The sequence below is a fragment of the Fukomys damarensis genome, unplaced genomic scaffold (assembly GCF_012274545.1).
Source record: "Fukomys damarensis isolate Sample0158 unplaced genomic scaffold, DMR_v1.0_HiC HiC_scaffold_30, whole genome shotgun sequence".
NCBI classification, from domain to species: domain Eukaryota; kingdom Metazoa; phylum Chordata; class Mammalia; order Rodentia; family Bathyergidae; genus Fukomys; species Fukomys damarensis.
The window spans coordinates 1,512,240-1,528,067 of record NW_022900942.1 but is presented as its reverse complement, the minus strand read 5'-3'; the positions used below and the strand labels follow the sequence as shown (position 1 = coordinate 1,528,067).

The following is a 15,828-nucleotide window of genomic DNA, read 5'->3' as shown; positions in this document are numbered from 1 at the left end:
TTCTACAATCATTAGATTATCAGGATATCTTAAAATGTTGTGAATTGGAGTAGTGTGGATATTGAATGGAAATTTAAAATGTTTCAGTCACTTAGAAAATATCTTGGGAAATACCATAAATGTAAATTACCCCCAAAATATAAAGTTACTATTCTACAGCCAGTTATTCCCATCCAAATTATTTATTTTCCTTTGGAAGACAAGGAGAATAATACTCAAAGAGTTTTATTCACAATGGAAGAAAAAGGGAGACCATTGTTTTATCATCCTTAGTAGTGCATTTTATTTTTTAAGTCACAATACATACCTTAAAATTATGCAGCTTGCAACAGGGGATCTACAGTGGTAATGCACCTGCCTGGCAAGCACAAGGTCCTAAGTTCACTCCCCTGTGTAAGGGGAAAAATGATGGAGCTTGAAAATGAATGCATGACTACTAAACACACAATGTTTAACTTGAATGTCCTGGATGAGGACCACAATAATGCATGAAGCACAATCATTAAATGTAAATATTAACAAAGTCAAAGAGATTCAAATTTATACAATAAATTTTATAGGCATGTTATCATGGGTGATGGAAATACATTCAATTTATATGAAAATAACAGTGTTTTAAGGGCAAAAATGGTTGAATACTGATAGTGAATTACTTGTCACAACAATGTAATTTCTGTATCCCGGTTAAAATGTCTTTTTTGTTCCCTATGTCTTCTTCTCTTCTGTCTTTCTCAGAAGGAAGCATATTCTTGCACTGAAGGCCCACACTGATAATCATGAAAAACTTTTTCTCAGCAAATTATTTTTTCTCAAACAAGTAACATGCACCTATGTACTGTTTAAATTAATAACAACTAAGTATAAAAGGAACTGGACATATATTGTGGCCACCATGCAATGCACTATATAGGTTCAGTCTACTTGATATATAGAAAATGAGTTATTTAAACAGACTCAAGGAAGGAACCTCATATTTCTGTCCCTGGCCAGGACAACACCTGGAATTGTTGCTATCATCCAGTGATCTGGAGGAGAACAGGCTTAGGAAGAGGCCACCTCACAGGGAATAGAGAGAAATCTTACATATTTCATTTCCTACTTTGGAAGCCCTTGTAATGAAAGGTATTGCTCTATTATTGCAACATGTTGATTGTACACATTCTTTTTTTTTTCTTACTAGGGTTAAAATTACCTTCATTGAAGAATTTCAACTATGGTACAATCATCATTTCAACACACTGATAATCTCATTATGCAAATTTTATAGATGATAACAATGTTACCTCAGATGTATATAGTTGGCCCTTAAAGGTCTCAGTAATTGTTTTCTGGGCTATAAACATTCAATCTCCTGCCACTCAGGAGAAATGACACTAATTTCATCAGGAGGAAATTCTTAGCTAGATATGACAACAGATTTGCTTTAATATTTTCTGGGCCCTGTAGAGTTTCTCTAATATGTCTTTTTCTAAGACAGCAGAACTTGAGACATTTTCAGGTAAATAGGTGCACTTTGAGACCATATTTTAAGTGAAATAAATTAGATGCATATGTTTACATATCATGTTATTTCTCTTGCATAAGAAAACAAAAGCATAAATAAGAATTAAACTGATGAATGATAGATATTGGGAAGTAGGTAGAAAATGTTCAAATGCAAATGCGAACAAGGGAGGGGGAAAAGAGAAGGAAGGAGGGGGAAAATGAAATGAGAAACATATCTTTTGAAAATAAGAAGGGGAAGGGAGGGGAATGGGAAAAAAGAATTAGGATATATTATGTGCAGGTACAAATTCCCCATAATGAATGTGATCAATATGTATAACAAACGTGTACTAATAAAAATAAAGTTAAAAATAATAAACAATAAAATTCACCAAAAAAAATCTTGTTTCTGTAAAATCTGAACATAGAGACTATGTTTAGAGAATTGAAATAATGCATCAAAAATCAGAAAAGTGGCCTCAAAGACAATTCAGGTCTCAAAAGAAGATAAAACACACCTAGTCATTGTGCTACCTTGTCATTTTGGAAGAGTGAAGAATGTATGATGAAACAGTCTGGTATTTTGGATCATAGGAATCCTATGATTTTTCACAACTGATTAAACAGAAGTCTAAAACAAATAACAAATCACAGAAAGAAAGCAATCCTACCCGTGAGTCTCCTCAAAGTTTCCATCATGTCCCTGCTCCTCAGGCGGTAAAGACATTTAGCATTCATTCTTAGGAAAATGGATATATATTGATAATATACTCCTAAGTGAAATAAAAAAGTCACACATGTGTAAATACCGAATAGTTTCCCTGGTGTAAATAAACTATAATAGTACATAAGATCCTAATGATATAATGGACAATGTGAAATAGGAAGAAAGGGGCTAAAGGTGTAAGAAAATTGGGAAGGGTAGGGGAAAGCTAATAAGGGAAAATAAAAAAATATGAAAAAAATGGAAATGAAGTGTTTGTAAAGGAGGAGGGGAGGAGGGAAAAAGGGAGGGCAGGGACAAGGGGAAAAATGAGAACTAAGACCTGTCATGTAAAAGTACAAGATTCCAATAATGAATGTAACTGTACTGTATACCTAGAATGTAAACTTAATTATGAAAATAAAAGGGATTTAGCATTTAAGGAACCACAGTGCATATTACAGAAGCACTGCTGTGTTTCTGGGTGAGTCAGTCACTGCAGAGCTGATGTTCCTCCAGAAAATATCCCAAAGAATAAGGAGACAACTGACAGTTGGGATGCACAGGTAGAAAAGGCTTTATTCTTTCCGCTCAGTGATGGTGTTTCCATGACAGAAGATACAATGTTCATTTAAGAGAAAATTATGCCAAAAAAGCACAAAATGTGCAAACTGAAATGTATATTAGTATGTAATTGATGAGGGTATCAGAACAGGCCAGCTTGGTGAACTCAGCCAATTCCTGGAAGATGTGTGGGATTTCCAGCTCTGGGCAGAAGGACAGCAGGATATGCACAAAGCTAATTAAAAAGGAGAACACAGAACACAGGAGTGTGGGGGGATTCATATGTCCATAGAACTTGGTGGATGGCAGGTGGCCATATAGTTGCCATAGGCCATTGCTACAAAGTGACAGTTTTCCAAGCTACTAAACAGCAATACAGAGTAGACTTGGGAAAGTAGACTTGGAAGAGGCAGCCTGAGGAAGAGATGGTCTGATTCTGTGATCTGATATAATAACATCTTTCTGGTGTTAAAATGATGAAAAGCATATCAGTAAAAGAAATATTCTAGAGGAAGACATACACAGGAGTGTGGGTGTGCAAGTCAGAGCTAACAACCAGGATGATGATCAATTTTCCCGGGATGGTGACCAGATACACGGAAGCAAGCTAGCTCAAAATAGGGGGCAGCAGCTCTGGATCATCTATCAGTCCTACAAGAAACTGTGAAATACATGCTTAGTTTCAGTTATTGATAATGTGGAAGAATTCAATAGAAAAGGGGTGGTGAGATGAAAATATACAACATCAACACAGTGTATTACAGTGTAGTATAGGAATTTACTGGAAACCATCCACAGGAGCCATCCTGATTGATCTTTGGAATTTACTCCTGAAACTATGAGAAAATAATTTTCTGTTAAGCATCCCATTCTCTCTTGTTTATATTAGCCACAGTAACTAAGATAATCAAAAAACCCCATACACAATACCAGCATGACAATTCAAGAAAACTACAAAATGTTTTGTAGCAGTAATTAAATTTGAGAAGATAAAAATTTCTGCTCTGAAGGAGGTGGGATAGGAAAGGTAGACTGAGACCTGGGGGCTTATTGGATCATACATACACTTGTTAATAAAATGACAGAGAAGAGAGGCATGAGAGGCACACTTATCATCTTATGCTCTACTCTCCTCTTTCTCCCACTAAGATAAAATTCTTATACACTTTTTGCCCTCATTTTCAAGCAGTGAGTATGCGGTTTTGTATTTCCTGTTTGACTTCAAGAGGAGCAACATGGAACATCTCACCAGAGTACTGAAGAAGGAAGATGTGTCCTCAGGAAAGGCAGACAGACTAGATGAGTGACTGGGTTCACAGATCAGCTCTAGGAGGACTCTCAGCAGTTACTTTCTGAGTGTAGTGGTGCTGCTGAGTGAGCTCTCAAGTCAACTCCTACAGTCTCAGAATGCCTGGTGCCTCCACATCCAGAGCTCCTCATTAGAACAGCAATTTCACTATATTCTATTGCATCATAGAACAAAATTATGAAGGTGAAGATTTCAGGATGGCTGCTTTCCTAACCCACGAGGCCAGGTGTGCCCATTTCTGTTTTCTCCATTTTTCCATGTCATCTGTACTTCACAGGCATAGACTGTTCACATAGCATAGGCTGCTTGTCTACTAAATTTGTGTTTCTCTTGGTTACAAACTAAGTCTTCTCCACCTATTTCGTGATATCTGGAAGCCTGTCTTATTTTAAGTGGGAAAATACATGCTATATTTATGAGTATGAATAATTAAAGTATAATTGTTAGATTAATAATATAAAATGCACATAAAGGCATGTTTCCTAGAGTATCATTGGTGTTGACTGAAGGCCATTTTTGTTCTTTATATGTAACACAGAGGATTCTAACCTGTGTTCTATGATATTAATGATGACTAAAGTTATAGGTAGGTCCATGAGTATTTAAGTGGGGCAAATACCATCTTCAATTTTGCCACGATATAGTCAATAGTTTTCTTCACATAAGGAGATAATGAGTTGGATTTACACTTCTGCATTAATTTTTATTTTTGTTAGTCCACGATTGTACAACACAATAATTGCATTCCCCATGGGAAGTTGATGTATAGACATAATGTATGTTACTACTTTTTATGGATCCCTCCTCTTTCCCTCTCTTTACTTTTTAGTTAAAATGATAACCCAATTTCAAAATCACCACATGGAAGACATGAGAAGATATCAACAGATGCTCAGTAGTTTCAATTCGATGTCTGACCATAATTTCACCAGTGGAATTGATGCTCTGTGTCAGTGTTGATTTTAAAACCTTCCATATTTCAAGACTTTTACAGTCTCATATGTTTGCCAAATTGTTGTAAAATATTTCCACTCTATCCACATGAGTTTATAATTTACTACATATATAATTTGAAATTCATGAAAAGATAGACCTGAGTTTCTTCAAAAATTAACCTTATGGCTTTTTAAAAAAGTAACTTAATTTAACTCTTCAATAGGTTTATAGAACAAAGATGTTTCCCATATATGACAAATAAAAAGGAATGTGAAGAAATACAATAAAATTATGCTGATCAGAAAACAGAAACTATTAAAAATGTGACATGATAACTGACTGAAGCCAAAGGATTCTGAAGTGTGAAAGAAAGCATGTCCTCTGTGTATGTAAGGAGAATGCAATGTTCCAAGAGATTAGGTAATAAAGACAGAGGCAAAACTTTATTTGAGAAATATCGGTGAACTCATGAGTTAAGTGCTGCCCGCATTCCTGCTTGTGGAATAGAACCTGTAAATATTTCAGAAAAGCCTCCAATAAATACCTTAAATACTGAACTGGAATATGGATTTAAGGCATTTTCTATGTCCCAGAGCAACATGAGTCATAATTGAATTTAGGTACGGAGATCTCATTAGTGATTACTTAGAGCAACTGTAAAACTTCCAGGTGACAAATCAGCCCCAAGCGGTTTCAGGTACCTCAGAAAAATATTGGAAGACAACAATTGAGGAAAATGAACACAGAGATCCTCTTTGGGATGCTTTTCCATGATGGGAGAAGAGAATGAGCCTGCAGTACAGTTAAAGTAAGGTGAGATGTCCACAGTACGTTTTATTTTTTAAAATATATTAATTTACATTGGATATAACTAGAATGAGCTAAAAATCCAATCTGAAGGCATGATTTGGAAGACAGATTAGGAAAATTCTAGAGCTCTCTTTAGGAGTTAATTAGTGCAATGAACTTGTGCGAATATTGGGCTTGATTGACAGCATGAACCACTGAACATATTTCTCTCAAGAAACTATGACAAGTAAATTGTCTTGGAAGCAAAAGTAATTTAATGTTATCAGTAATATAAAATTCCAAAGAACATAACCATACCCAGATAGTCTGAAAAGATAGAAGTTCTTTCAAGCATTTGGAGATTTGGTTTCAAGATTGAAGGACAATCTCAGAAAATATAGATAAGCCGTCTATTCAACATCATTTCAAAAAGCCAGCCCAATATAGTTGCCAAATAGAGAGAAATTAGGTATCTTAGGGGCCGGGGATTTAGGTCAATGGTCCCGCTGCCTGCCTCACAAGAACAAGGTCCCAAGTTCGATCTCTGGTACCAAACAAACAAACAAACAAACAAAATATTATGAAACTTTTCATGAATGGCAACTTGGATAGACTACTTCTGCATCATGAAGGGATCAAAAGTAGGTAGCATCCTACCTGGATATTGAAGTTGGAAAATCTCTCCTTAGCAAAGGTGGGCAGACTAAACATGTCAATGGGAGCTGGTCAGAAAGATCTTCTCATTGCACAGTTTCTCTTATATGAGAAACCCAAAGCATAAGGTAAAGAGAAAGGTAAAAGATAAATTAGAGGACACCTGGGAGTAGAACTTCTGTAGTCAGAAAGGGCACCTGGCATGGAGGGAGAGGGCAGGGGAGAAGTCGGGAAGTGGAAGTGAAAAGGAATAAAATGCAATCAATGTGTATCTGTACAAACTGCCCACAGTGAGTGCATTCACTATGTATCACATACACTTACTGACAAACAAATAAGGAAAATAAATGTTTTTAAATACAGATAAAAGAGTAATTATCTCTAGGAAGAGGCTCAGGCAGTTTCCAGGCTGAAGCAGGTTTGTTGAGTGTGTAACTTGGTGACTCCTCTGGCCTCTATATTCCAGGGAGATCAACATCCAAAGCACCTCATTAGACCCACTATTTTAGTGTTATTCTCCTCCCAGGAGTACGCGTCCTTGATGACTAAAGCTATACAAGTGAAAGATTCAGGATTGTGGTTCTTCTGACACCCAAGGCCAAACACACAGCACTCACTTTGTTTCTTCTCCAAATCTCTATTTCATGACTTTGCATTTTATAAAACATAAAATTAATAGAATTTTATATTTTTATACCAAATAATATTCCCTTATATGTTACTGTGTTGAAGTAAAGTTAGGTTGATTCTGTGCTGCAGTAAATATGGTAAGGCAGGCATATTTCTAGTTCTTTATTCTCTTGAGCATACTTTGTGTTATGATTTAGATCTAAAATGTCCCCCAAATATTCAAAGGTAAGGTCTGAGTGGAAGTCAGGGCTCACTGGAAGCATGACCAAGAAAGGTATATGATTATTCCTAGATCCTCCCTTTCTCTGTTTTATGACCACAATGATGTGAGCCGGTTTTTGCCACAAGATGCTTTCACCATGCCCCTTTTACCTTGGAGCCAGGTAATTGTGAATGGACCCCATTGAAATAGTGAGCCAAAACACCTCTCTTCCTTTAAGTTGCAAATGTTACTCCAGCAGCCGGAAAGTTAACTAATTTAACTGTGATTCTGGGATTTGTATGGTAGCTTGAATTTTATTTTTTTAAGACTCACTGTTGTGGGCTCAGGATTTAGCTCAGTGGTGCTGCCACCAGCCTTAAAAGTTCAAGGTCCTGAGTTCAAACCCTGGTACAAAAAAAAAGAAAAAACAACTCACCATTGTTGTTCAAAATATCTCTGTGGAAATTTATTTTCTCATCAACAATGCACAAGAATTACACTTTCTCCACTTGCTTGACAATTCAGATAAAACATCCTGTTTGACCCAGCTGTTCCTCAGCTGTGTCTTCCAAAAAGAATTTTAAAAATCATCCGACAGTGATATATGCTCACCCATGTTTGTAGCAGCATAGTGTATAATAGCTAAAACTTAGAAACAACCCAATTGCCCATCAGTTGGAGACTGGATAAAGAAGATGGCTTTATATATAATGGAGTACTACTCAGCCAAAAATTATGCAGAACTAGAGACATTTATAGCTAAGTGGATGCATATTGAGGCTATAATCTTAAGTGAAATTAATAGGAATCACATATGTATATGCTAAATAGTTTCTTTGGTATGAAAAACTAAAAGTGTAAGTACAGATCAAAATGTATAATTGTTATTGTGTAGTAGGAAGAAAAGATCTAAAGGTGTAGGGGAAGTGGGAGTGGTAGAGGAAAGGAAAGAAGGAAAAATAAAAAATATGAGAAAAGCAAAAAAATGGAAACAAAGCCTTTGTAAATATGGAAGGATGGAGGGGGTGAAGTAAGTGCAGGAGAATGGGGAAAAATATGAAGCAAGATATTTCACATAAAGATACGACATACCAATGATGAATGTAGCTGTATTGCATACCTAAAATTTATCAATAAACAATGGAAAAAATTTAAAAAATATGAATTAATTTATCAAATCTGTCTTCTAGAATAATGGTCTGCAATTTTTTCACACTTCAAATTAATTGCTTCTCAAATTACAGATAGATTAGTTAATGTTTCTCCTCCATTAACCTAGGAGGACAAGTTATAAACACAAAATACAGTGTTGGCAAAGGCTAACCCAGAGTTCATACTGACTGAGAGCTAACTTGACTTTCTTGAGGAGTTACTGCTAAGGTCCCTGAGATGTACAGAATCAACATTCCCAAATGATCATGAAGGTCGTATAATTCTCCTTAAAAATTTCTACCTCAAGATAGTCTCGAGTTTTACCTTGATTTTTAGGTGAGCCATCTTCTCCCCATTAATTCAATCAGATAGAGCATATCCATCCAGGAGGGATATGATCAAAGAATAGCAAATGCTGCCTATAAACTTGAAGCCCATTAGACTCTATCTGGGAAATAGAAGCTAAGACAATGTGATCTAGCAATTAACACCAAAAGAAGCTGGGTAACAATTTGAAGGATGTCAGTTGCCTCATCCTAAGTGAAATTCTTCCCTTAATGAGGTAGCCATCCTAATACTAAATAAAATTTTAAAGTATCCAGCTACTAATTACAAGGAAGAAAGAATAAAATGTAATGACTCTTGCAGAAACATAGAGAAAAAAGTTGTTGGTCATCCACCGACATTTGTAAAGTAACAGGCTGAGATAATCACAAGTATACCACCACGACTGTGCCTGGAAAGTAATGATCTTCCTCTGAGGAAAAAAAAAGCAGCTGTGACTTCAGGTGTCATGTTAAACTTAGACTCTCTAAAGACACAAGCACCTGCAGCAGTATTATGACCAGAAATAATCTTCAGCTGGATGAAAAGCCTGGATATCCTCATTGGATAATTATCCAAATGCTAAGTATCAGCAACATGGTAGCCGTTTGACCATGTACACTTCTATAAATGTCACATTGCATAACTCAAATATTTACAGCTTTTATTTATGCAATTATAGCTCATTAAATTGGAGGGAATAAAATTTCATTGGTACATTTGAAATAATATGAAATAAATAGAACGTATGCAGTCACTCGTGGGTGAAAACGTGGGTTCTTTGTTGTGACATTGCCGTGTGTGTGTGTGTGTGTGTGTGGCAGAAAGGGGACAGAAGAGACAGATAATTTGCGGGTGTGACTCCCATAAGAGAGAACACAGGTTTCATCTCCCAGAAGGAAGTAATAAATTGTGGCAGTTTAGTCAACAGGAAAATAAAAGAACACCTGTAGCTTGATGAATGTGAATTATAGGGAAGATTTTCTGTAATGAAAATATCTCTGGGAATCTTGGTTATATTGAAAATTATGGAAAGAAAGAAACACTGATTACCCCAAAATTTATTTGGCCTTAACATATAATATAAATAGAAAATAAAATATATTAAAAATAAATTAATTTAAAGAGTGAATCACAGGCATTGTAAATAATTATAGTAGGACATATTTATATAAAATATTCAACACCCTGACAAAATGTTAAGTATTTTGGACTTTCATATGCATATATGTTTTTGCTGTAGATTATGTACACATAATAGAAGTTCAGATGATAATGTAGGACTGATAGCAAAGCATAAGTACTTTACACACTTTACCAATTTTCTTAAGGCATTTTTATTGCAAGAGTAATAATGGCTGATTTAAGGACCTTCACTTTGTTTACTTATGATTTTCATTTCATTCTTTCTCAAGAGAAATGATCAAATTATCATGATATACAATTTACATTATGCTTGGTAGTAACTTTGAAATACATAAATTATATTATCTTTTAAATGTTTCTATACACAAGAGCCTTATGTAAATACATAATATATAAATATATATATTTATACTCTAATTTTGAGATGGAACTGATTTCTATTCAGGAGGAAAACAGTCCCTGCTGCTGTAGAAAGAGAGCACGCATCTTGCAGAATGAGAACTGGTGAGTAATGGTGAAAATGTAAATGAGAATGTGTCAAGAAGGCGACAGTCAAGTGGGCTCAGGTGGCACGTGCTTCTTGTCACTTTTATGATGGCTTCCCCTGGATGAAATTTTTGCAGAACACCTCCCTTAGGTCAAAATCATAAAGTAAGGAACTTTACAGTGCTTGATTGTGTTCACTGAGAAAATGCTCATCATCTTACAGAATGTGCAAAATAGAACACCTGGGTCTTGATGTAATCCTATTTGTTGATTCCTGATATTATTTTTCTGTATTATTAGATTCCTACTCAGGAAGTCTATTCATATGGCTTTAAGTGTTTTCTTTATATTTTCCTCCAGAAGTTTTCAATTTTCTGGTTTTGTATATGGCTCTTTGATCCATTTTAACCTGTTCTTAATAGAGATCAAAGATCGAAATCTAATTTCAATTTTTGGCATGTGTCTACCCAATTTTCCTAGCACACGTTGTTGATGAGAATTCTTCCTTAAGCATATGTTTTAGTTCCTTTGACAAAAATCAAATACCTGGAAGTGCTTGGGTTTATTTATATGTGGTCTGCTCCATTCAATTTGTCTCTATGTAATATGTTTCTGTGACATACCATGTTGTTTTATCACTATGCTTTTCTGATATAACTTAAAATATTATCATGTGAGGTCACCAGCATTGCTCTTTTTGCTCAAAGTTGCTTTGGCTGTTCTAACTCTTTCTGATGCCATAGGGATTTTAAGATTATTTTTTCTAGCAATTTAAAGAATATTGGTATTTTAAGAGGAAATTACATCGAATCTGTATGTTGCTCCTGGTAATGTGACCCTTTTAACAATATTAACTCTTGAAATTCATGAAGAAAGTTGTCTCCATGTCCTAGTGTCTGTTTAAATTTATTCAGTGTTTTGTAACTTTTTATTGGAAAGGCTTTTCACTTCTTTGATTAGTTAGACTCTGAGATATTTAACTTTGTTATGTTGAAAATGGAATTGCTTTCCTAATTTTTTACTTAATAAATTGATTATTGGTACATAGGGATGCTTTTTAATTTTGAGGTTGATTTTGCATCCTGCTGCATTGTGGAATTTGCTCATCAGATCTAAAAATATCATGGTTGAGTTCTGCAGGTTTTCTATGTTTATCAGTCAGTGCTCATTACAGAAACAGATTAACACAAGATACATTAATATATAATATTTTAGAATGTAGGCTTACAATAGACACCCACAGAGTCAGTTGCAGAGTGCAAAATGGCTTTCTGCATGCTGAAGATCCAAAAGATCTAGTCAAATTTTGAAGGCTTGTATCTCACTGTACAACCCTTGAAAGTCAATATCAGAAGGCCAAAAGGTCTGCAGTAGAAGCCAGAGGGTGACAATCAAGGTAAAGTTAAAGGCTGGAGCTCTTCAGAAATAATAAAGGTAAAAAGAGAAAAGAAAAAAAATGGAAACAATGTGTCTTTGTAAACACGGAAGGGTGTAGGGGATGAGGGGAAGGCTGGGGACTGGGGAAAAATAAGAACCTGATAAGTCATATATAGGTACAAGATCCCAATGATGAATGTAAGTAATTTATAAATCTAATATGTACCAATAAGTTTAATAAAAATAATAAGTCACACACATGTAAATACCAAATAAAGTCACTGGTGTGCAAAACTATAATTGTAAATAAGATCCTAATGGTATAATTGACAATGTGAAAAAGGAAGAAAAGGGCTAAAGTTGTAGGGAAAGTGGGAAGGGTAGGGGAACGGAAATAAGGGAAAAGAAAAAACATGAGAAAATGAAAAATGGAAATAAAGTATTTGTAAATAAGGAAGGGAAAAGGGGGTGAAGGGAGGACAGGGGTAAGGGGAAAAACGAGAACCAAGACCTGTTATGTAAAGGTACAAGATCAAAATGATGAATGAATCTGTACTGTATACCTAAAATGTACCAATAAACTCAATGAGGAATAAATAAATAAATAAATTCTGTGAAGTAAAAAAAAAATTTAAAAAAGAAGTAATAGAGGCAAGGCTTCGTTCTTTACTTCCTTTTTATTCCAGTAAGGCTACAAGACCATTGATTGATACCACTTACAACCAGAAAGAGTCTTCTGTCTTCAGTAAACCCCTTCAACTGCACCCAGAATTATGCAAATCTAATCAGTTCAGCTTTTCTTACTCAAATTGACAAATCAGTTAACTATCACAGTCAGTATTAAATAACACATATTTTCAAGTTATTGCTTTCTTTAATTATGAATACTTTATAGATGATAATTCTAAATATGGTATATGGTTTTATTGCCTTGAAAGATACTGTTTATCAGTAACATGTTTTAGGAATTGCCTCAAAGGCTCTTTGTGTTCACTTTTCTGTTTCATTAGTAGGACTTGCTCTAGGATGCAACTCACATGACTGTAATCATTTATGTTTACATATAACCTCAGCTTTTCTTATTTTCCCTGTTATCCTCTTTGTCATCTCACCTTCTGAGACTGGATTAAAAGATTAAAGCCTCTGCTTCAGGTTCTATATCTATGAAATTTAAGCAAAGAAAATATTTTCACAGAATCAAAATCATGTGCCAAATTTACAGAGTGAAGCATAAAGCAACATCAAGTCACAAGCCAAGTTCAAATCTACCTAATCATTATATTTTATAATCATGGTAGAAATTTATCCCACATGAAACAAAAGGATCAAGATTTGTGGCTCCCCACAAATCCTGTTATTTTGACTTGTTCTGGAAACCTGAATGAGAAACAATGATACATGATGGACAAGAAGGTAACATATCATTGAGACTCCTCAATGCTTTTTTCATATCCCTGTTCCTGAGAGTGTAGATAAAAGGGTTCAGCATCTGAGTGGCCACAGAATACATTACCGAAGCCACTGCAACCTTTCTAGGTGAATCTGTAACCACAGAGCTGATGTAGACCCCAAAACCTGTCCCATAGAACAATGAAACAACACACAGATGAGACCCACAGGTGGAAAAGGCTTTATATTTTCCTCTTGATGACGTTCTCAAGACAGAGAATACAATGTGAATATAAGAGATAATGACTCCAGAGAGAGGAACACCAGCAAATAGGCCACCCACCAAATATACTAGGATGCTATTGAGGAGGCTATCAGAACAGGCGAGCTTGATGACCTGAGCAAGCTCACAGAAGAAGTGTGGGATTTCCAGGTCTGTACAAAAGGACAGGTGCAGCGCCATCAGAGTATGAAGCAGGGCATGAAGAGTGCTAATAAACAGGGAGAGTAAAACCAGCAGGACACAGAACTGAGGGTTCATGATTACCGTGTACCTGAGAGGGTGACAAATGGCCACATAGCGGTCATAAGCCATCACTGCAAGGAGACAACTTTCTAAACTAGCAAAAACTAAGACAGAGCAGACCTGGGAGAGGCAGCCTGTGTAAGAGATGCTCTGATCCTGTGCTCTGATGTTCACCAGCATCTTTGGGACAGTGCATGTGATCAAACAGATGTCATTAAAGGATAGGTTAGAGAGGAAGAAGTACATGGGGGTGTGCAGGTGGGAGTCAGAGCTGACAGCCAGGATGATGAGCAGGTTCCCAATTACAGCGACCAGGTACATGGACAGGAAAAGGTAGAAGGTGAGGAACAGCAGTTCAGGATCATCTGTCAGCCCCAGGAGAAAAAATTCTGAAACAGCTGTTTTATTTACATCATGCATGTTCCTGATGAATCTGATGGAAAAGCAAGGAGAAAACAAAATAAAGGAAATTTTCAATACAAACATAAATGACAGTACCTGGAAACATGGTAGATATGAAAAACTTTGGACCTGCTCTGAACCTACTTTTCACAGAATGTGAGGATAAGGGCCAGAAGTCTCTGTTTTAACAAACAGTCCACGGGAATTTGATATGTGCAAAGTTTCAAAAAATTTTAACACAAAGAAAAAATTTGTCTTTTATATTGAGCTAATCTAATATTTAAATATTAGCTTATATGCTCCTTCTATTCCTCTTGAAGCTTATGTCTTGTAACTTCTAATCTCTTTCTTGAACACTAAAAGTTTTTCACACTTTGTATCATTCACTGAGACTGTTACACACAATATGACATAGATGTCCAGTAGAATTATCTCACACTTTCAAACAAAACATATAAGGATCATCTTATCACATGCATCTTCTGAGACATGGTCTTCATCTTGAAATGACTCAGAATCACTCAAAGTCCTTGTCAAAATACAGATGAAGCAGTTCACACTATAAAAATCCATGTACCTATGAGAAAAAGTCGTGGACAAAAAATATGAATTTAGTGATTAAGAAAGACTGATTCAGAGATGGTCTGACTGATGAGTTGACTTACTGAAAACAAAGCAAAAAAAATGTGAATGTGTCTAGAACCTGAATGTCATGATTTTCATTTACTGTATTATTTTAATACTTTCTTCTTGTGCATAATCCAAATGTTCCAGTAAAATTTAAGTATGCCTACTTCCAGTAATGAATCTAATTGTAATCTGTGGAAGATGTACAATCTGTGGCTGTGAACAAGGATTAGAAAATGTTGCCTATTCTCATTTTTTTTTTTATTTTCCCTTCTAACCTTTCCTCTACCCCACCTACTTCCCCTACTCTTTCAAGCCTTTTCTTCCAATTATACAATAACAATTATACATTTGATCCTTATTTACACCTTTAGTTTTTCATACCAGAGAAATTAGTTGATATTTACACATTTGTGTCTTATTACTTTCACTTAAGGTTATGGCCTCAATGTGTATTCACTTAGCTATAAATGTCTCTAGTTTCTGATTTTATGGCTGAGTAGTACTCCATTGTATAAAAAATAAAATACATTTTTATCCAGGCTCCAGTTGCTGGACAATTAGACTGTTTCCAAGTTTTAGCAATTACAAACCGTGCTGCTATAAACATGGGTGAGCATATATTTCTGTGGTATGATTCTTTTAATTGTTTTGGTAAGTTACCCAGCAGAGGAATAGCTGGGTCAAGTGGGACTTCTAATCCTACTTTTTTGAGCTATCTTCACATGAGAAAAGGGACAACATGGAAAAATGTTCTTGTAAATAGGGAAGAGTGGAGGGAGTAAAGGGAGGGCTGGGGAATGGAGAAAAATAATAACAAAGATAAATCATGTAAAGGTACAAGATTGCAATGATGAATTTAACTGTAATGCATACCTAAAATGTACCAATAAGTTTAATTCCTCATAAAAGGTAAATATTTGTTAAGCTTCTGGTATATTGATGGCATCCCAATAAGATCTGGGAATACTTTGGTAAGATTGAAAGATATAATTTCTTTCCTTTCAGAGCATTTAGTCCAGTGGGGAGACTGGCAATTAAATAACTAAACTCACCTTGCTACTGATCATGATCCAGAAGTTAAGAACTATGACAGAGAACACATAACAGAGATGCCAAATAACTCC

At 35.4% G+C, this 15,828-nt stretch overlaps 1 protein-coding gene across 1 annotated transcript; it reads right to left on the bottom strand.

Moving 5' to 3' along the window:
• Positions 1–9,308: 9,308 nt before the first annotated feature.
• Positions 9,309–14,110, bottom strand: LOC104854633 (olfactory receptor 7G1). The gene is made up of 2 exons (XM_010613240.2): positions 13,183–14,110; positions 9,309–9,364 (listed from the first exon to the last, which is right to left on the bottom strand). Exons 1-2 carry the CDS (start codon positions 14,090–14,092, stop codon positions 9,309–9,311), a joined length of 966 nt encoding a protein of 321 aa, XP_010611542.2. The 5' UTR covers positions 14,093–14,110.
• Positions 14,111–15,828: the final 1,718 nt, after the last annotated feature.

Excerpts from the sequence above, each read along its gene's own strand:
- LOC104854633 (XM_010613240.2), bottom strand. The coding sequence starts at position 14,092 with ATGCATGATGTAAATAAAACAGCTGTTTCAGAATTTTTTCTCCTGGGG. Across the intron at positions 9,365-13,182 it reads AAAAGCATTGAGGAGTCTCA|ATGGTCAAACGGCTACCATG; the intron begins ATGATATGTTAC and ends ATAGAAGTGTAC.